The sequence below is a fragment of the Pleurodeles waltl genome, chromosome 6 (genome assembly GCF_031143425.1).
Source record: "Pleurodeles waltl isolate 20211129_DDA chromosome 6, aPleWal1.hap1.20221129, whole genome shotgun sequence".
Taxonomy (NCBI): domain Eukaryota; kingdom Metazoa; phylum Chordata; class Amphibia; order Caudata; family Salamandridae; genus Pleurodeles; species Pleurodeles waltl.
The window spans coordinates 94,318,567-94,340,816 of NC_090445.1; the positions used below are offsets into that span (position 1 = coordinate 94,318,567).

The window sequence follows — 22,250 nt, forward strand, 5'->3', positions numbered from 1 at the left end:
GGAAGGTGAAGTGTCTTATTGTGGGATTGAGGGCGCGCCACATGTTGACAAGACTCATGGCATTGAGGAAATCTGACAGTGTTTTGCGTTTGGTGCAGGAAGCTGGCCTGGTGTGTGGTGAGCACCTATGGTATTATCACCTTACACCAGGTCCAGGGATCGCCTATTAGTGAAGTGTAGGCAGTGTCTAGGAAGCCAGGGCTCTCTACGGGTAGCTGTGGTTGAGCAGCAAAGACTTATCTAAGAAATATGCAAAGCACATGCAATACCAATATAGTCACACAGCAATTTATCACACATGAAAGAACCATACATTGTCACAACAATAAAGGCACTTTATTATAGTAACACTACACTAGCATACTTTTAGGCAGTTCCTCCAAACCTGAGGTAAGTACACACTAATTATATTCACAATAGCAATTAGGAAAAAGCATAGAAACAACAAGCACTGGCAATGCTTAGTGAAAATAGTGAGGGCCCTAGGGAGGGCCAAACCATATACTAAGAAAGTGAAATGCAAGATACAGTCCCCCACATAAAGATGAGGAGTTGTTAGAGGGGAACTGGAGGAACTATGAACCCCAAGAGGTGATTACCAGAGTGACCCCCAGCGACCAGGAGAGCAGAGGCAATTACCTGGTTTTCCAAAGGACTGACAGAAGGACTTAGAAAAAGGATTATCCAAGTACAGATCCAGACAAGAAGAAACCAAAGGTAGATTCCTGCAGAACAGGACCTATAAAAGAAGCGGACAGAGTCCAGTCCACGGTGGAGTGTCCAGTGGGGACAGGAGCTTCTATCCACCCTTCTGTGGATGAAGAACCAGGTCGACGAGGGATTAAGAAGAACAGCTGCAGAGCCCAGGGGCCGAAGAGGAATTCTTCGAGTGGTGCAGATGGTGTCCCACGTTGGTTGTCGGGTTGGAGATGGTCAGTGGTGTTGTGGAACCACCCACAAACCTTGGCAAGTGAAGCAAAAGAAGAGTTGCAAGGCTGAAGAGGACCAGCAAGGCCCAGGGGACTCGACCCTGGGAGGGGAGTCCAAGGTGACCGTCCGCAGTTGGGAGAGCCAACAGAAGCAGTCGCAGCCCCCACAGGCAACCTACTGGGGGACCACCTATCAGGAGGGGTCTGTGACCTCAGCTGCCTGACCTGACCACTCAGATGCTCCCAGGGGCCTCGGCATATTTTGGTTTCAAGATGGCAGCATCAAGTGCCACCTGGAGGAGCCCTGGGCACCACCCCTGGGGTGGTGATGGACATGGGAGTGGCCACTCCCCTTTCCTTTGTCCAGTTTAGCGCCAGAGCAGGGACCAGTGGTCCCTGGACTGGTGCAAACCGGTTTATGCAAGGTGGGCACCAAATATGCTCTTTAAAGCAAACTGGTGGTTTGGGAAGGCTACCCCTCCCATGCCTTGTAACACCTATTTCCAAGGGAGAGGATGTTACCTCCCTCTCCCACAGGAAATTCTTTGTTCTGCCTTCCCCTGCCTGAGCTGGTCAAGCAGCAGGAGGGCAGAAACCTGTCTGAGGGGTGGCAGCAGCTCAGACTGCCCAGAAAACCTCAGAAGACTTGTAGGAGCAATACTGAGGGTCCTCTAAGGAGCCCCAGAATGCATGGAATCATACAACCAGTACTGGCAACAGTATTGGGGTATGATTCCAACATGTTTGATACCAAACATGCCCAAGTCCAGAGTTACCATTATGTAGCTGGACCATAGATAGTGACCTCTGTCCAGTACACAGGTAAAATGGCTTCCCCGCACGTACAAACTGCATTGCAATGGAACTGGAGTTCGTAGGGGTACCTCTGCTCATGCAGGGGTGCCCTCACACACAGGGACCTGCATTCTGCCCTCTGGGCTAGGAGGACCTACCACAGAGGTGACTTATAGTGAGCTGGTGCAGTGACGAGTGGTGAAAGGGTGCATGCACCTTTTCACACAGGCTACAAAGGCAGGCATGCTGACACATTTTGTATGGGCTCCCATGGGTGGCACAATACATGCTGCAGCCTGTGGGGAACCCCTTGGTCCCCAATACCATAGGTACCTAAGTACCATATACTAGGGACGTATAAGGGGGCACCAGTATGCCAATTGTGGGGTGTGTAAAGGCCTAGGCAACCAAATTTAAAGGGAGAGGGCACAATCACTGGGGTCCTGGTTAGCAGCATTCCAGTGGAAACAGTCCGAGCATACTGATAGCAGGCAAAAAGTGTGGGGTAACCATGCCAAAAAGAGGGTACTTTTCTGCAGCTGGTTGGTGTTAGTTTGAGGGGCCAGAAATCACTATCTTCTCTGAGCATCGGGTTGAAATCTCCCCCTAGGAAGAGTTCTGTATCAGGGAGATCTAGGAGCAGCGAGCTCAAATCGGGTAGTGCTGTGTCATGAAGTTTAGGTGGGATATAGAACCTGACAATGTTGACGATTACTCATTCCCATATGCCAGAGAGGGCCACATATCGCCCACTCCTATCCCTCTATGTGTTTTGAATCGTCAAGGCTACCATTTTATAGCCCCACCGATCCATGACCTTACACACTGTGCCTACTAAGTGCATCTCCTGGAGGTGGAATACGTTGGAGGAATGTCTCTTGATTTATTGTAGCACTACCCCCTCTTGATTTTATTGCCCAGGTCATTTGCATTCCAGGAGATGCACCTTATGTGCGTTAGTGGCGGCTGGTCTTGTAGGTAAGGTGATGTCTTTCCGATGCAGTGGTAGGATAGGGACAGGAGTGCCTGGGCACCGCTTATGTGATCCTGTAGGTAGCAGAGTGGGGACAGCGCCAGTACACAACCCCACATATTGTGGTGTGAACAAAGCAACAATATAAACCCAACAAATTCCCCCTCGCAAAGCGGACTTAAAGCTGCCCCCCCAACATTGCATAGCACCTGTCACCCCCAAGAAGAACGAAACTGTATCTACAAAGGACAAGGCAGTCGCCCCTCCCATCCTTCCCCATTGGCCTCTTCTATTTCAGTTGCCAGCCTTTAAGGTTTGATGATGTCATGGTCGGCTGTTGGGGTCCAATCATATTGCTGTGTCAATGAGCTCTGTTGTCCTTGGTGATTGTCAGTAGCTGTGCTGGGTAATGGTCATAGTTCCAGTATTCTGATGAATTTGTGATGCCCTCGCTAATGCGTGTCATACCACCAGGTGGTGAGGGGAAGCACTCTGGTCTCCTTGACTTTCTGCCAGTCCCAGGGATTCTAATTTGTAGGTGTCCCTCGCCTGCTTCCCTGGGCATTTGCATGACTTGGAACCAGGTGCGGGTCTCCAGTCCTCCAGCCAGTCCCATGCCGTCTCTGCTGAAGAGAAATAACAACTCTTGCCTTTTGCAACAACTGTCAAGCGGGCCAGAAAGATCATGGACTATTTAATTTTCCTGTCGCGCAGCACTTTTTTGACCTCAAGAAAGCTGTGGCTCATCTTTTGTACCTTTTAGGTGAAGTCAGGAAAGAATGAGATAGCTGCATTTTCATAGATGATTTGGGGGGAGCTGCAGGCAGTTTGAAGGATGACATCACAGTTGCGAAAGTTGAATAGCCGCGCTATGATGGATTGCTGAGGCGCTTTAGGTTTCAGTTGGGCACCCGGGACTCTGTGAGCCGGAGGTGCTGTAGCGTGAGGTCTTCCACAAATAGATCTGTTGCCTGTCCTTCTGCCCTTTCAGAGACTCCTAGGATGCAAATATTATGCCGCCTTGGTTCGGCCTTATGAGTCTTCAAGGTGGACTTCCAGGTGGGCTGTCACGGCTTTTAGGTCGACAAAATGCGTTTTCAAGGTGGTTGTGTCTTACTGGAGGACAGTTGTCTTGTCTTCCACTTCCTTCCCTCTTGTCCGGAAATTCCAAAGATCTGCCCTCAATAGCGTAAGCTCCTGAGTTGATTACATCTATTTTGGTCTTGAGGGACGAGCGTATTGCCTGTAGAGGGTTCATAGCGTCTTTCAGTGTGAGCGCTTCGTATCCAGGGGTCCCTGGCATTATCTGCGGCAGCACTGCTGAAGTGCCTCCCACTGGTGGTGCCTCCCGTGGGTCTGCATCCTTCCCCCAGCTTGGTTTGATGTCTGCCACAGGGTCCCTTGTCTCCTGTCATTTTATGTTGTTGGGCTGAGTGTATTGCGTCTGCACAGTGCACTTGGTATTGAGTTTGTATGGAGGTGGGGGGTAAAAAGACTACCCAACTCACCGCTGCCTGCCAGGGCGCTGAAGGTATGCCTCTCAGCCTGTCGGGTTTCTGGCTGTCGGCCCTCCGCCCCTCTTGGTGGTCGTAATCAAAGAAAGTCCCCCAGCCCACGGATGCTGCAGTCAAAGGATTCGTTTATGCAGGCCAGATTAGTATTAGCAGAGCCTGGTGTGTTTTGGGTGTGTTGTGTCGTTTTTACCCTTGGCCCCAGGCACTGTTAACTGTGCAAGTGCCCCCTGTGCAGTGAGCAAGCTCCGCTGTGACAATTTAAGTCTAGTGGGCTCCCCGGTGGAGACGTACCTCTTGTTGCTTCAGCCTTTCTTGTGTGCGTATCTTTTAGGACTGAGGCGTATCACTCACGAGCACCATTGTTTGAGCCGCTCAGGCCCGCAGTTCATGACTGCCGCCTCTTCCCGCAGCATCCTTCTGCCACGTCGGGGGCAGCCGCATGTCTGTTAATCTCAAATCAGCCCCTCACAGTTTTCCCTGAGGCGCCCAGCGACTAAACTTCGGCATGGTGCTCTGCTGTCGATTTGCTGGGTTAGGTCGATCGGAACTCGGCCACTGCTCTCCTGAGTTGCCTGTGAAGCACCCAGGGCTCCTCTCAGAGGGTGGGAATCTCCTGCCTGTCGCTGCTGTTGTGCAGTCGGAATCTTCACGCCGCAGCTCCTACTCCTGACCGACCCAGCAATTGAAGGTGGTTTACTGGGCCATCACTGTTTCCCGCCGGATGCTCGCAGGGGAATCTACGATCATGGCCGGCTCTGTGCCCCCTTGTTTAGGCCGGACACACGTTTAAGGTGTTTTCGACCTGACAGTTAATTGTTGGTTTGCTGGACTCCCCAGTTGCTGGCGAGTAGGAATGCAGTTTTGGTGCACGGCAGGGATCAGATTAATGTACAGCTGTTAGGGAATTACAGTGGACTGGGCTCGGAGCCTCGCTAGTATGCGGCCATCTTTATTGGGGGTCGGCCACGCCTCCATGACCCCCCTCACATACTCCCCCTGCTCCCCCAACTCCTACCCCTACTCTTAAAATGATAATGAGCAGTCACATTTAATTAGTAGGTCAGTGGATGCTCATATCTGTAGCCGGGTGAATCTGAGTTCCTGGTGTCAGGGGGGGCACCTAAATACTGAATTTAGGGGCATTCAGGGGAGTGTAGGGTAGTAGCCAATGTGCTACTTACCGCTAGGGTGGCTACCCCCCACCCCCCATATGACCACTTTCTGTGGGGAGTGGACATAACCCTGTCCCAGAGTTCCTAGTTCCACCAAAAACAAGATGGTGAAACCCTTCTTTCGTGGAGCACACCAGGCAGCCCACCTTAGGGGTGTGACTAGCCTGGAGGCACAACGTGCCTACTGCATAGCTAATTTCCCGCACGTCCTGGTACCAAATGGGCCTCAGGACAGGGGGTGGCATTCTCCAGGTCTGGAGAAAACCAAGGTCGCAGATCAAAAGGAGGCAGGGGCTTTCGAGTCATCATCTAAGATATGCTGATTTACTAGCCATCCTGCTGGAGGAGGTGATAACGTCCTCCGAAGGCTTTGTTTCCTGCCTCTGAGTGGGCGGACTTTCACCTCCAGGGGCTCAGAAACTTGTCTGTGGTGGCTGGCTAGTCGGTACCAGTCAGCCAGCACACTAGAGAACTAGTAGGTTTTGCGGGATCACTTCTAAGGTTCCCTTTGTGTGCAAGTCAGAATACATCTAAAACTGGAATCAGTATGGATTTAAGACGAGGTGTTTGATACTAAACACCATGGTTTTCAGTGAAGCCATTATGTAGTTATCTTGTAATGACCAGTACATGCTTTATAATGGCTTCCCTGCTCACTTGCAATGTTCAGTAATCGAACTGGACATCGCAGTGGCATATCTGGTCACGCAGATTTGTCCTCACATAAATTATAAAGCACCCTGCCTTAGGGTTCTAAGGCCTGCTGTAGGGGTGACTTACATATATTATATGCAGTGACTTTGGCATGGCACATAATGAGTGTGCCATGTTGTGTTTTCACACATGGTTTACACCATGTCACACAGCCTGCAATGGCAGTCTGAATGCAGTTTGTTTGGGGGGTGGGGGGGGCTCCCTTAGAGTGCCAGGAATTCCATTTACTAAGGACGTACAGGTGAGATAAAGTGTGTGCTAATCGTACACAATTTGATTATTTTACCTTGTTGAAGGGAAAGAGCATTGTCGCTGGGGAACTGGTTAGCAGGAACCCAGTGCACCTTCAGTCAAATAACCTCAGTACCATTGGCAAAAAGAGGGGGTGACCATGTCAAAAAGGGTATTTTCTTACAACCCCATGTCAGGATAATGTAGGGTTTCATTTATGACTGAGCAGAGCCAATTGATTTGCTTGTGGCATACATTAATCGAGGAAAGGTTACTTATCTCTATCACTAGTTTTGCAGCTTAATATGTTTTACAGATTAAGGTTGTCAACTTCCAGAACAGGGAAGGGTTCTTGTCTGTGTCAACAAACCCATCTGATAATCTTAGTTAATACCCATTGAGAATAGTGTTTGTTTTGAGACATATTAAAAGAAAATCTTGATTCTACCACTTAAATGTGAATCTTTAACATTCATGGTCATGTAACACTAGTTCGCACATTGCGGCCTCACAAAGTATTTTTTTTGTTTCTGCAGTATCCCTACCATGTTGTCCGTCCATTCTGAACAACTGAATAAGACCGAGTTCCCCACAGTGCATGCAGTTGTCTTGCTGGAAGGCACCATGAACCTGACAGGAGAGTTGCAGCCATTGGTGGAACAGCTCATGATGGTGAAACGGATGCAGGTGCATTGCATGTGGATGTTTTTAACATTTGCTAGTCCCTAACTTTATCAGAAGATTGCAAGAAACAATGGCCATGGTAAATCCACAGTTCCTGACTGCAGCTTGCACTAATCTCCCCTGCCTGCCAGGTTTGTTGGCTGCAATTCTGTATTCCCACTGTCGCTTATCCACTGTAGAGATGTTGCACCAATAAACTCAGAGATACCCACTGAATCCAAGCGGAACCTCACACTTGTCACAACAGCCAGAACCAAACACATGACCCCTGCAGCAGCCAGGAACAAATAGCGCCATCTTCTACCTCATTTAACACCACAAGCCAGCCTTCCATAGCAACCAGCACCTCCAGGCTATCTGGAAACCCTTCCCTGTCTGCAGCTAGGACTCTTCCTTTCTCTTTCCACTTCCTCTCGACCTCTGTGTCACCACCAGGATGATCAACTGATCAATACTGTGAGGCCTTTAAAACTGTGCATTCCTGTCCGGCCAGGGAGGTATTTTAGCAAGCTGAGTTAAAGAAATATTTCCCTTTGTATGTTTTGGGTCAATATTGTTTAATTAGTATATAGTGATATAGTTTTGACCCATTCAACCCGTGGAAACATAGGCTGTCTCAGTTCCATATTAACATTTCTCCCTTTTATTCCCTCTCCCCCATGCCTAGTGCATTCCTGCCCCCCTATTTGTTCTGGAGATATGGAAAGCATGCTTCGTGGGACTTATTGAATCTCCAGAAGGTACTGAGGAGCTCAAATGGACTGCATTTACATTCTTAAAGGTGAGTCACTTGCTGGCCCAGAGGTGGCAAGTCCTCCCACATGCTCTGTTCATTGAAAACAAGGGACAGCTATAGACACATTACATCCCTGTAGTGATATAGAGGACAGAGGGATGGATTACTGTAGGTGTGTCATAGAGCGAACAGGTAATAAGGATTCTGTCATTGTGTGCAAAAGAGAACAGGTAATGGGATCTATCGTACATCAGCATTATCCCACTTTCCGTTCAGAAGTTTTAACCCTCTCCGGCAATGGCTCTGTACATATTGCCATAAAAACCTGTATTTGTAAAGCTGAATTTTCAGGCTGCCCAAATTGTTTTTATGAGACTGCTAACCGACCCAGACACATAAGGCAGATTGAGCAAGAGAACAGGTATAACTCTGTGTACAAAGAAAGGCCAGTTTGAGCGCATCCTTGTGCCATTAAACTTACAGAGATGGGAGAGCGGAGATGTGATTTGGGAAAGTGAGGTAATGGGATGGAGGCAGAGAGAGAGAAGGGTAGCAGATAGGGAATGCCAAGGAGAATGGGGTAGTGGATTAAGTGGGATATTGGAGAATTAGAAAGGTAGGTGGATGAAAGTTGGGGAATGGAGAGTGAGGGGTACAGGCAAGAAGGATGGCGAGAGGGAGGTAGGAAAGAGGTGTAGGTGAAAGAGTGGGATAATAGACAGGGAAAGCGACCCGGATAGGTGACAGGGGCTGAAGAGAGAAGCCATGTCAGCCTGATGTAGGTTGCTCTTCTGTTTAGTTAGTTTAAGCAGTACTGATCCTGCAAATCAGACAGTTACATTTCATATTGTAGCACATTTAGCTCTACAAAAAGGGAGTTTTCAGCACAGGGCGTGAGGCTGTAATTCCTTTGAGTACTGGTACTTCAGACACACTGGAGCAGTCGTAACTCATGCCCAGCATGGCTTTCATTACAGAGAGGGCAGTTGAAAGACAAGGCTTTAAAGGAACTAGTATTACAGAGAACATATTGAGTGCAGTTTGTCCCTTCAGTCTACACATAAGGGGTGGCACAGTGGCTTTAGTCTAGAAGGGTGTTTTCGGGGAACGATATATTTTGTTTTTGTTTCAGATACCTCAAGTTTTGGTGAAGCTGAAGACCTATCCGCAAGGGGAAAAGGTGAGAATAATTCAACATAATTTTATTTTCTAGAAGCAGATAACTGCATTCTCCCAGTTTACAGCTCAGTGACTGAGTCGAAGGGAGATACTTAGATTTGCCAAAGCCCCCACAGTGTGTTAGGAAAGGAGCCTGAACTTGAACTTTAAGACCCCTAAATCTGAATACTACTGTGGTTTGGGTGTCCAAACAAGTCAAGAAAACTAAGAACGTTTACATTAAAAATTAGTAAATTTTGTCAAATTACTCCTAGTAGGTCACCTGTGGGGGCTGCCTCCTATGCCTGTGACTCTCCTCACTGCTGAGGGTCACCCAGGACTCCTCTCTGTGTGTTGAGTCCTCCTGGACCTTGTTGGTCCCCGTCAGCCCTGCATTTCTTCTCCAAAGACATTTGCCTTTGCCAAGGCTTATTGGGGTTCTTCCACACCACTGACCAACTGCAATCCTTCTTCTGGCGTGGGACGTTGAATGCATCACCCCAGGAATTCTTCAGCTGCACTGCTGACCATCTTAGTCCACCATCGACGTGGTCCTGCATCCACAGACGGGTGGGTAGTGGCTCCAGCCACCACGGACACTCCAGCGTGAACTGGACTTGGTCCCCTTCCTTTCCAGGTCTTCCTTTTCCAGGATCCACCTTTGGTTTCTTGCAGTCTTCTCAGGGGTCTTGCATTATCCTCTTCTGAAGTATTTTGGTGGATTTGGGGAAAACCAGGTACTTACCTCTTCTTTCCTTGTCGCTGGGGTGCACTCTAGTACTTACCTTTTAGGGTTCCTAGTTCCTCCAGCTCCCCTTTACCAATTCCTCTTTCTTGGGTGGGGGCCTGACTTTCGCGTTCCACTTTCTTCGTATATGGTTTGGTCCCCCGCAGGGCCTCCAGTACTTAACATTGCTTTCACTGTTTTCTATTGCATTTTATGCTAATTCCTGACTTCTGATGTACATATAGTAGTAGGGTAGTGACTATATAGTTTTTTGGTATTTGTGTTACCATAATAAAGTACCTTTATTTTTATAACACTGTGTGGTTCTTTCACATGTGTAAGAGCTGTGTGAATACAGTGGTATTGCATAAGCTTTGCATGTCTCCTAGATAAGTCTTGGCTGCTCATCCACAGCTACCCCTAAAGAGCCTGGCTTCCTAACACACCAGGCCACCTTCCTACAATTGTCTTGTTTCCACCCACACTCACTCATGCACTTGCTTTACTCACACTTGTCTATGTAGTATCAGACTGTAACATTGCACACACCTGGTCAGGCCCCTTATCAGTGCACATTTTCACATTTTCACTAAGGCTCCTTGTTTGCTCACACTCCCCAGATAGCCGTGCTCTGCATATGCTGTTATGCAGGCAGAGCTCTTACTCAGCTCATATCTGCTCTTTCTCTGGCCACATCTTTGCTGTTCCCACACGTATGAAACTCATTGCTTCACAGTTACAAGCTGCTCCTTTTGTCTCTACACAGGACTTTACTGAAGATATGAACTGTGCCTTTGAGTTTCTATTAAAGCTAACTCCCCTGCTGGACAAGGCTGACCAGAGGTGCAAGTGAGTATTGCTTATCTTTACCTCTTTCTCACTTCCTTGGGCAGAGGCACCTAGAGGTGAAAAAATTGCTCTTTCAGTCCCTCTTTCTATTATATCCCTATAGTACAAGGCTGACTAGTGTTGTTTCTCTTTTTTTGTTCTCTCCCTCTCTCTGTTTCTCACTTCTCTGTGCAGCCCATACCAGCTGAGATAGTCTGTGTGCACTCACAAGTTTGTTGAACTGGTTTCCAGGAATAATCACTCACCTAAGCCCACACAGTGTATCAAAGGGTGCTTCGGCCACCAGACTCACGCAATAGGCTAGCATGGTTACTTTATGTTTAATAACTTATTATTACATCTCTTCTCTTCTAGCTGTGATTGCATGAGCCTCCTCTTGCAGGAATGCAGTAAGCAGGGTCTTCTGTCTGAGGCAAACACCACCAACCTTGTAGCCAAACGGTAAGTTTCCATATTTTCTGTGCAGTCTTTAATAAGTCGTCATTTGTAAAGTAATGCAGCCGTGGAACTGCAGCAACACATTGCCTTGTGCATACCTGGGACATGATCTGATATGAGTTTCATGTGTAAGCCTTACACTGTTGCATGATTTCTGTTCTTCATTAATGGCTTGCGAAGTAGTGTACTGCATGTACCTTGTCAGCAAGTGTGGCCACCATGTTTTGTATAAACAAATGGGCGCTCAAGGCTCTAAGTGAGCATGTAGGTTTTCTGAGCACTCTGAGCAAATGACTGCTTTAGGCAAGGTGTGAGCAAGTGTGCTTTCCATATGCTTTCTAGATGTGCTCTCCAGACAGTGTGTGAGCAAATGAGCACTCAATGCACTGTGCCTTCACTTCAGAAACTTTGTGAGCACAAATGATCACTTTAGACCTTCTGTCAGCAGATGTGTGGAGCATGTCTAAGATGTTCAACAAATGCCTAGAAATGGTGTATTTTCCTCTGTGATGCCAAAGTGTTCATATCTACTCTTGATTGGAAACTTCTTGATCTGGAATACCATTCTGGAGTAAAGGAGCCGCATAGGTAGTTATATGTGCCACAAAATAAACCCCAAAAACGGAAATGTCCTATCCGAGCCCCACGTCTGCAATCTCTGTGCAGGGTGTTGTTGATCACATAATGTAAATGTTGAATGCTTTCACACCAATTACCTTAACTGGTGTAACAGTGTGCAAGTTCAGGTCAAGCCACTGAACCAAGCTAATCATTACATTGATCTGTATCATTTTTTAGAGAGATTTGAAGGTCTTTTGTAAGAGCAAGCTACTCTGCCAAATGGAAAACATTTTGCAGCTGGTTCCTATCTGGCTTTGGCTCAAGTGGAAATAGCTGTATCGTAGCGAAACTGGGCTGACAGTAATCATCATAGAACTCCAACTGTCAGTACATAATGTATGGAATCTCCTTTGCGAATATTTTCCTAAGCAGTTAATCATCTGTGGTTTTGAAGTAGGCCTTAAGAGAATGTTTCCTAGGTTTGCGGGCCTGCTCCAACTTTGCAAATTTAATATCCCAACAGCTTTGTTTTATTTGGCATACGCTACACTAACTGGGCAGCTCAATGCCCCCAAAGAGATCTTGGTGTGGTTCTTCATTTATACAAAGAAGACTCCCAAAGTGAATTGCTTGTATTCTCTTTTTCTGCAGTTGTCATTTAGAAATCCATTTTCTCTTTTTGGAAACAGTATTGCATATTTCTTCAACATACGCTTTTCTCCTTTCCTCACATATTTTGAAGTTGTATTTACAATAGTGGTCTCCTACAAAATTAATAGAAATCGATCCCAGGCTAGACATGGAAGTCTTCTCTCCACTGTACTCAGACGTTTAAAGGTGCATAGACTTGTGTGGGAGACTGAGAACGTAAGGCTGATATTATTTTTAAAAAGGTTGTTTTTTAAAGAAAAGGGATCTGATGCTTTGATTGGGTTTTGTGAGTTTTTGAAAGTTTATGATTCTGGAAAATCATAATTATAGCTGAATGGGTAAAATATTGTTGCACGTGTATTCTGTATTAACTTCGACCCTCTCTGACGCACCAGAGCAAGGGGTCTGAGTGGACTGGTTTATTGAATCTGAGGAGAGGTTCAGTAATGAGATACATAATAGTTATGATGTCTGAAAGCAGTTTTGCTCGGGGTTGCATGAAAAGCCAAATGCATTGCGTATACATTACATTTACTCTGCACAGACTCGTTCCCCATCTTGACATTGTGTATGTGTCCTTGCTGCATTTTTCTGGTGATGGGTACTGTCCCCATCAGTGGGCCAACTTCAGATGGCTCTCTCGTGTGTTGACAAGCTTCAAGTTAAGCTTAGAGTAATTATGTATCTGTGCCCAGACTTTCGAGGCTTGAAGAACAAGATAACGTGTCTACTTTGTGTTACTCCCTCTCTGTTGTTAGTCTGGGGTTACTTTTATAATTTGAATGTGGTGACATTTAAGGTTGCTCAATCCTAGTTTTATACATTTCAAGCTTTAATTTGGCCCTACAGGACTGCAGACAGAGAGCAGGCACCACGCCTGAAATCTACAGAAAATGCCAATATCCAGCCGAACCCAGGGCTCATTCTGAGAGCAGAACCGACCGTGACCAACATCTTGAAGGTAAATGTACTAGGAGCTGAGGATCAGCACATGCACTTCATGAGGATCGAGTCCTACTACTTCAGGAAAGAACAAGGTGTATGTGTCTGTTATTGTGTACCCTTCCACCCTCCCCATCCCAAAATCCTGTGCCAGCCTCAGCTGTGCTATTGACCTCCTTAAATTATTGTGCCTATCCCCCAGCTATGGTAACAAACATCCCTAAAAAAAATTCTCGGTATAGCTTTGTCACAACTGCCCTCAAGCAACCTCCTGGGTCCATGCTCAGTTGTGGTACATAATTTTCTTAGTTCACTGCATTTGTAACAATTTGTGGTACGAGATTCCTTGAGGCGGGCTTGCATTCTGCTGCTTAGACTCAGGGGGTGGCTATAATGTGACTGGGAGACTGTATGGACAGAATGGGCTGCATATCTTTGAAGTAGTCAGTTGTTGGTATTTGTATGTTCTTATTAATTTGATCAGTATCTTGGACAAAAATATCCTGCACATATTACATAAAACACCGTAGTTGGTTCTTGTAATTAAAGTTATAGGGGGTATTAAGATTACTAATGGTACAGTATGACACTATAATCTACTTTGTCCCAATGATGATTGTGGGGTGAGGCAGGTAGACGTAATGAAAGACTTCAATTATTTGTCTATCCCAATTCTACCTTTGGGGCAAAATAGTTTCTGTGTATTTCTGGGTTGTCCAGTGGCCTCCAGGTTGCCAGAATGAATCAGGAAGAGAATGTACGGGCCAAAATATAAAAGAGTTTAACTATAAGTTGTTTTTTAAATTCCTAAAATGAGTGTTGGTGAATAGAATTTCCCACAGGGATATAATCATGAATCATACTGCTATGAACAGCTTACAGGTACATTGCTTGTGTGAAATACTGAAACTATTCAGTGTGAAGGTACATCTATATCCACAAAGTAGGAGTTGTAGTGGCAGGAGTGAAAATTGAATCGTATGAATATTTGCATAAGGAACGCGGGACCTCCATAACACAGTGAGCCAACCAGATTGAGTTTGTGAAACTGGTTGGTGGGGTTGAAGAAGTAAAGGAGGCAAGAATTGCAGGATGCAATCTTTTTGAGGGCTGAGGCATGAATTATGGTCTTGATAGTCTGGAAGAGGGTGACTTTGTGGCCTGGGATTAGTGGTCAGAAGTGGGTGTTGTGGTAATGTATTGGAGATTTTTCTTGTAGAACCTACATTTCGATGACTTGGAGTGAAAGGAGACCTGGAGCATGAAAAGAAGGTGGTTAATAATGTGATTTTTGTCTGATCAATCGAGAAAATACAGGGCACCCTGTATTCTGTATTCCAAAAGAACTAGGGTAATCATGAATAGTATATGTATATATATATATATATATATATATATATATATATATATATATATATATATATATATATATATATGTTCAGTGGCATGTGTAGCTGCAGATACACATGCTGTGCGTAGTCCGCCGTCTGGTGTTGGGTCGGAGTGTTACAAGTTGTTTTTCTTCGAAGAAGTCTTTTCGAGTCACGAGACCGAGGGACTCCTCCTCCTTGTTTCCATTGCGCATGGGCGTCGACTCCATCTTCGATTGTTTTTTTTCCGCGATCGGGTTCGGACGTGTTCCTTTTCGCTCCGGGTTTCGGGACGGAAAGATAGTCAAAACTTCGGAAAACTACGTCGGTATTGTTTCGTTCGGTATCGGGTTAGATAGAATCGACACCGAATCGTGAAGAGCTCCGGTAGCCCTTCGGGGTAACTTCGACCCCCCGTCGACACCGATGGAACGGACCCCGTTCCGATTCTGTCCTAAATGCCACAGCAAATATCCATATACAGACCAACATTTGGTCTGTAACTTGTGCCTGTCGCCCGAGCACAAGGAAGAGACGTGTGAGGCCTGTCGTGCATTCCGGTCCCGAAAGACGCTCCGTGACCGAAGAGCCAGAAGGTTGCAAATGGCGTCCACGCCGACAGGACAACGTGGGTTCGAGGAACAAGGAGAAGAAGAGAAAGCCTTCTCCATCCATGAATCGGACTCGGAGGAGTTCGACGTCGAAGAAACCGTGAGTAAGACGTCGAAACAAGCACCACACGGGAAAACAGACAAGGCCCAGGGGACGCCACTGCCAACAGGCCATGGCTCAACCCATAAAATAGGTGACCTTCCATCGGCACCGAAAAAGGGCGAACTGGTGCCGAGATCGTCCGACTCGGGTCGAGACACAGGCACGCAGCAATCTCGGGACCGAGAAAGTGCTGCCGAAAAGGGTCGACGCCGAGACAGCGTAACCGAAGCTGCTCGACGCAGAGACAACGGCACCGAGGATGATCGACGCCGAGAAAGCTCGACTACAAAAAAGAGAAAATTCTCCTCAGAGCCGAAAACAAGCAAAGACACAGTTTCGGTGCCAAAACGCCCTGCAACCGAACCGACTGCCAGCTCGTATTCAGAGGAACAATCACTGTCCTCTCAAATGCGCAAACACAGATTTGAAGAAGAGTTACAATCCACTGACGTAGACCACACCCAGAAGCGGATCTTCATACAGAGTGGGACAGGGAAGATCAGCACTCTTCCCCCAATCAGGAGGAAAAGGAGACTCGAGTTCCAAACACAAGAACAAACACCACCAGCAAAAGTGGTGAAGAAAGTAACTCCACCACCCTCTCCGCCACCTGTAACTCATACATCACCGGCACAAACTCCGTCACATTCACCAGCTCATACCACCATGAGCCAAGATGACCAGGACGCTTGGGACCTATATGACGCCCCAGTATCAGACAATAGTCCTGAGTCGTACCCTACCAAGCCCTCACCACCCGAGGACAGCACAGCGTATGCACAGGTGGTAGCTAGGGCAGCAGAGTTCCATAACGTGTCGTTACACTCAGAACCTGTTGAGGATGACTTCCTTTTTAACACCCTCTCCTCCACCCATAGCACCTATCAAAGCCTGCCTATGCTCCCAGGAATGCTAAGGCACGCAAAACAGATCTTTAAAGATCCTGTCAAAAGCAGAGCGATAACTCCACGGGTGGAGAAAAAATATAAAGCACCGCCCACAGACCCTGCTTTTATCACATCACAACTGCCACCAGATTCAGTTGTAGTAGGGGCAGCTCGCAAGAGAGCCAACTCGCACACATCAGGCGACGCCCCACCTCCGGACAAAGAGAGCCGCAAGTTCGACGCAGCTGGAAAAAGGGTTGCTGTACAAGCTGCAAACCAGTGGCGCATCGCGAACTCTCAGGCGCTCCTAGCGCGATATGACAGAGCCCATTGGGATGAGATGCAACATCTCATCGAGCATCTACCCAAAGAATTACAGAAACGGGCAAAACAAGTAGTTGAGGAGGGACAAAATATCTCTAATAACCAAATACGCTCCTCTATGGATGCAGCGGATACAGCTGCAAGAACAATAAATACCGCGGTAACCATAAGACGGCACGCATGGTTGCGCACATCCGGGTTTAAACCCGAGATACAACAGGCAGTGCTCAATATGCCGTTCAACGAACAACAATTGTTTGGACCCGATGTGGACACGGCAATTGAGAAATTGAAAAAGGACACTGACACAGCCAAGGCCATGGGCGCACTCTATTCCCCGCAGGGCAGAGGCACTTTTGGCACATTACGCAGAACACCCTTCAGAGGGGGGTTTCTGGGTCAAGCCACACAAGCCAGCACCTCACAATCAACACCGTCTACCTACCAGGGACAGTACCAAAGGGGAGGCTTTCGGGGCCAGTACAGAGGGGGACAATTCCCTAGAAACCGGGGAAAATTTCAAGGTCCCAAAACCCCTACAACAAACAGTGACTCACAAGTCACTCAACCCCTTCACACAACACCAGTGGGGGGAAGACTAAGCCAATTTTACAAAGCTTGGGAGGAAATAACAACAGACACTTGGGTCTTAGCAATTATCCAACATGGTTATTGCATAGAATTTCTCCAAATCCCTCCAAATGTCCCACCAAAAACACAAAACATGTCAAAACAGCATTTAGACCTTCTGGAATTAGAAGTTCAGGCATTACTGCAAAAGGACGCAATAGAACTTGTACCACGTACACAAAGGAACACAGGAGTTTACTCACTGTACTTTCTAATACCAAAAAAAGACAAAACACTGAGACCAATCTTAGATCTCAGAACACTAAACATCTACATCAAATCGGAACACTTTCACATGGTCACGCTACAAGACGTATTACCACTGCTAAAACAACAAGACTATATGACAACCTTCGATCTAAAGGACGCGTATTTCCACATACCGATACATCCCTCGCACAGGAAATACCTAAGGTTCGTATTCAAGGGAATACACTACCAATTCAAAGTGTTGCCGTTCGGTATAACAACCGCACCAAGAGTATTTACAAAATGCCTAGCAGTAGTAGCTGCACATATCAGAAGGCAGCAAATACACATGTTCCCCTACCTAGACGATTGGCTAATCAAAACCAACTCCCTAACAAAGTGTTCACACCACACAGAGTATGTCATACAAACCCTCTACAAGCTCGGTTTCTCCATCAACTATGCAAAATCACACATTCTGCCGTGCAAAACACAGCAATACTTAGGAGAGACAATCGACACAACAAAGGGGATAGCCACTCCAAGTCCACAAAGGGTTCAAAAGTTTTACAAGGTTATACAAGCCATGTATCCGACACAAAAAATACATGCAAAGATGGTATTAAACTCCTAGGCATGATGTCTTCATGCATAGCCATTGTCCCAAACGCAAGACTGCACATGAGGCCCTTACAACAGTGCCTAGCATCGCAATGGTCACAGGCACAGGGTCACCTTCTAGATCTGGTGTTGATAGACCGCCAAACATACATCTCGCTTCTATGGTGGAACAGTATAAATTTAAACAAAGGGCGGCCTTTCCAAGACCCAGTGCCACAATACGTGATAACAACAGATGCTTCCATGACAGGGTGGGGAGCACACCTCAATCAACACAGCATCCAAGGACAATGGGACGTACATCAAACGAAGTTGCATATAAATCACCTCGAATTGTTAGCAGTATTCCTAGCGTTGAAAGCATTTCAACCCAACATAACCCACAAATACATTCTTGTCAAAACAGACAACATGACAACAATGTATTATCTAAACAAACAGGGGGGAACGCACTCGACACAGCTGTGCCTCCTGGCACAAAAGATATGGCAATGGGCGATTCACAACCACATTCGCCTAATAGCACAGTTTATTCCAGGGATCCAGAATCAACTAGCAGACAACCTCTCTCGAGATCACCAACAAGTCCACGAATGGGAGATTCACCCCCAAATTCTAAACACTTACTTCCACATTTGGGGAACACCTCAAATAGACCTATTTGCAACAAAGGAGAACGCAAAATGCCAAAACTTCGCATCCAGGTACCCACACAGGCAGTCTCAAGGCAATGCTCTATGGATGAATTGGTCAGGGATATTTGCATACGCTTTTCCCCCTCTCCTTCCATATCTAGTAAACAAATTGAGTCAAAACAAACTCAAACTCATACTAATAGCACCAACATGGGCAAGACAACCCTGGTACACAACACTACTAGACCTGTCAGTAGTACCCCATGTCAAGCTACCCAACAGGCCAGATCTGCTAACACAACACAAACAACAGATCAGGCATCCAAACCCAGCATCGCTGAATCTAGCAATCTGGCTCCTGAAATCCTAGAATTCGGACATTTAAACCTCACCCAAGAATGTATGGAGGTCATAAAACAGGCTAGAAGGCCATCCACTAGACACTGCTATGCAAGTAAATGGAAAAGATTTGTTTGCTACTGCCATAGTAATCAAGTTCAACCATTACATGCATCTCCAAAGGATGTAGTAGGATACTTACTACATTTGCAGAAATCAAATCTGGCCTTCTCTTCCATAAAGATACACCTCGCAGCAATTTCTGCATACCTGCAGATTACCCATTCAACTTCACTATTTAGGATACCTGTCATTAAAGCGTTTATGGAAGGCCTAAAAAGAATTATACCACCAAGAACACCACCTGTTCCTTCATGGAACCTCAACATCGTCTTAACAAGACTCATGGGTCCACCTTTCGAACCCATGCATTCTTGCGAAATGCAATTCTTAACGTGGAAGGTTGCATTTCTCATTGCCATTACATCTCTAAGAAGAGTAAGCGAAATTCAAGCGTTTACTATAAAGGAACCTTTTATTCAAATACACAAAAATAAGGTAGTTTTAAGAACCAATCCTAAATTTTTACCAAAAGTTATTTCACCGTTCCACTTAAATCAAACAGTAGAACTACCAGTGTTCTTTCCACAGCCAGACTCAGTAGCTGAAAGGGCACTACATACATTAGACATCAGAAGAGCACTAATGTACTACATTGACAGAACAAAACTAATTAGGAAAACAAAACAACTGTTTATTGCATTTCAAAAACCTCATACAGGAAACCCAATATCAAAACAGGGTATAGCCAGATGGATAGTTAAGTGTATCCAAACCTGCTACCTTAAAGCAAAAAGAGAGCTGCCCATTACTCCAAAGGCACACTCAACCAGAAAGAAAGGCGCTACCATGGCCTTCCTAGGAAATATTCCAATGAACGAAATATGTAAGGCAGCCACATGGTCTACGCCTCACACATTTACTAAGCACTACTGTGTAGACGTGCTATCTGCACAACAAGCCACAGTAGGTCAAGCCGTACTAAGAACTTTATTTCAAACTACTTCCACTCCTACAGGCTGAGCCACCACTTTTGGGGAGATAACTGCTTACTAGTCTATGCACAGCATGTGTATCTGCAGCTACACATGCCACCGAACTGAAAATGTCACTTACCCAGTGTACATCTGTTCGTGGCATTAGTCGCTGCAGATTCACATGCACCCACCCGCCTCCCCGGGAGCCTTTTGCCGTTTGGAAGTAATCTTCAACATTTGTACATTTGTAAATATATTACTTAAACTTTATTTTGTACATACTTATTCATTCCATTGCATGGGCACTATTACTAACATACACAACTCCTACCTCACCCTCTGCGGGTAAAACAATCGAAGATGGAGTCGACGCCCATGCGCAATGGAAACAAGGAGGAGGAGTCCCTCGGTCTCGTGACTCGAAAAGACTTCTTCGAAGAAAAACAACTTGTAACACTCCGACCCAACACCAGACGGCGGACTATGCACAGCATGTGAATCTGCAGCGACTAATGCCACGAACAGATGTACACTGGGTAAGTGACATTTTCAATATATATATATATATATATATATATATATATATATATATATATATATATGATTCATTGAAACAAATCAAAAGTTAGTTAATGTTATAGTTAGGAGAATTTGTCAGTGACAACATTAATCTTTTGAACTAAAAAAGAAACAAAAAAACTAAGAAATTCACCAGTTATAGTTAGCCGCGCTAACTATAACTCGCGCCCGCCATACACTGCTTAGGACCTCACATATGACATAACTCATGACATATTATATGACATCGCTGATGACCTCTCAAATGGCATCATTGATGACATCATCCAATGACTGTGCTAGTTTTACAGTTTACATAGTGGCAGGTAACTACCATAAAACTTTTTTACCTAATTTTGTACAAACTGCGTCTACCTAATGGGTGTAATTGTTTACAAAACGTATGTGCTCCTAATACATCATAGCTTTAACCTTTGATTTTTTTTTTTCTTTTTTTTTTTAAAGAATAGGTCCTTTTATTACACTTAACTGTAATGTTACTTTAACCTTTGATGTTTCTGTGAATTTCTAGGGGTCTTTTTAATGTAAGTAATGCTTAATTACCATGCGTAAATGCAAAACCCCACCCCCAAACGGTTGGCTGCAGGGCCCCCCTCCCAGAGCCGTTATCGGACCCAGGGACCCCGTCCACTGGGGCCAGGCAACATTTTGAAGGGGAGAGGTGATGCGGTGCCCCCCTTCCAGGGCCAATTTTGACCCTGGGGATCCCATCCCCCAGGGCCTGGCTCTATATTGAAGGAGACGGGGGGCCATGTGCCCCCCTCCCTGGGGTGATTTCAGCCTCTGGAACCCCACCCCCCCAAGGCCCGGCACCATACTGTAGGGGAGGGTGGGGTCATATGGCCTTCTCTCCTTATGCTGATTTTTGCATCAGGGACCTTATCCCTTGTGGCCTGACACCACACTGCAGGGGATGGGGGCACAAAGACCCACCCAGGCCAGTTTCGTCCCGTGGAACCCCATCCCCTTTGGCCTGCCTCAAAATAAGTTTGGTGCCCACTCGGGGGCCTCCACACTGTCATTGGGGGCTACAGAGGAGCCCCAAGGCCCCAGATGGCTCTACACATCCAGCGGGAGCCAGCATTTCTCCCGCCTGAAGGTAACAGCTAATAATACTGCATCCTGCAGGCGGGACCAATATTTAGATCTGTTTCCCTGCCAATTAGATCTGCAGGCAGGGAAACAGCTATGTCCCGGAGGAGGGCTCCCCAGGAAATAGATGCTGGCCATTAATATGTTTATGTTTTATAAAGCGCATTCAGACCAGAAGTATCAAAGCGCTAAGATGAGCAAAGACCACAACCCTATTCGAGTCTGTTGACAAAACAACCAAGTTTTACGTTGCCTTCGAAACAGAAGAAGGGACTCAGTCCCCCTAACATAAACCGGTAGAGAGTTCCAGAGTTTAACTGCGGCCACCGAGAAAGCCCGATCTCCCCATTTAGATTCATGTGAGCAGAGCACTAGGGCCAGTCTGCTGACCTCAGCGGGTGATGTGGATGGTACCACTAGAGGATTTTTCAAAAATACCCTGAGCCATTACGATGTAATGCTTTATGAGTAAGACACAACACCTTAAAGGCGATACTTTTCCTTACCGGCAGTCAGTGGACCTTCTTCAGCCTCTCTTGAACTGATGAATACCTTGGCAATCCGAGTACCACTCGGCCAGCTGCATTTTGGATCAACTGTAGTTTGTTTAGTGAGAATTGGTTTATATTTAGAAACAGTGCATTACAGTAATCCATTCTTGATGTTATAAGAGCTAAAACCACCATCACTGTAAGCCCTAGTGGTGTAAATGGCAAGACTTTTTTCAGAATGCTCGTCCTGCCTTGACTATTTTATTGA

General features: G+C 46.2%; 1 protein-coding gene across 2 annotated transcripts in view; it reads left to right on the forward strand.

Moving 5' to 3' along the window:
- MED24 (mediator complex subunit 24) overlaps positions 1 to 22,250 on the forward strand; it is a 308,225-nt gene that overhangs the window by 41,320 nt on the left and 244,655 nt on the right. For both annotated transcript variants that reach the window (XM_069237418.1, XM_069237419.1), the window contains exons 8-13: positions 6,865 to 7,015; positions 7,680 to 7,793; positions 8,881 to 8,928; positions 10,400 to 10,482; positions 10,837 to 10,923; positions 12,982 to 13,093. In XM_069237418.1, the coding sequence (XP_069093519.1) occupies positions 6,865 to 7,015; positions 7,680 to 7,793; positions 8,881 to 8,928; positions 10,400 to 10,482; positions 10,837 to 10,923; positions 12,982 to 13,093 (595 nt within the window). The remainder of the gene's footprint in view (positions 1 to 6,864; positions 7,016 to 7,679; positions 7,794 to 8,880; positions 8,929 to 10,399; positions 10,483 to 10,836; positions 10,924 to 12,981; positions 13,094 to 22,250) is intronic.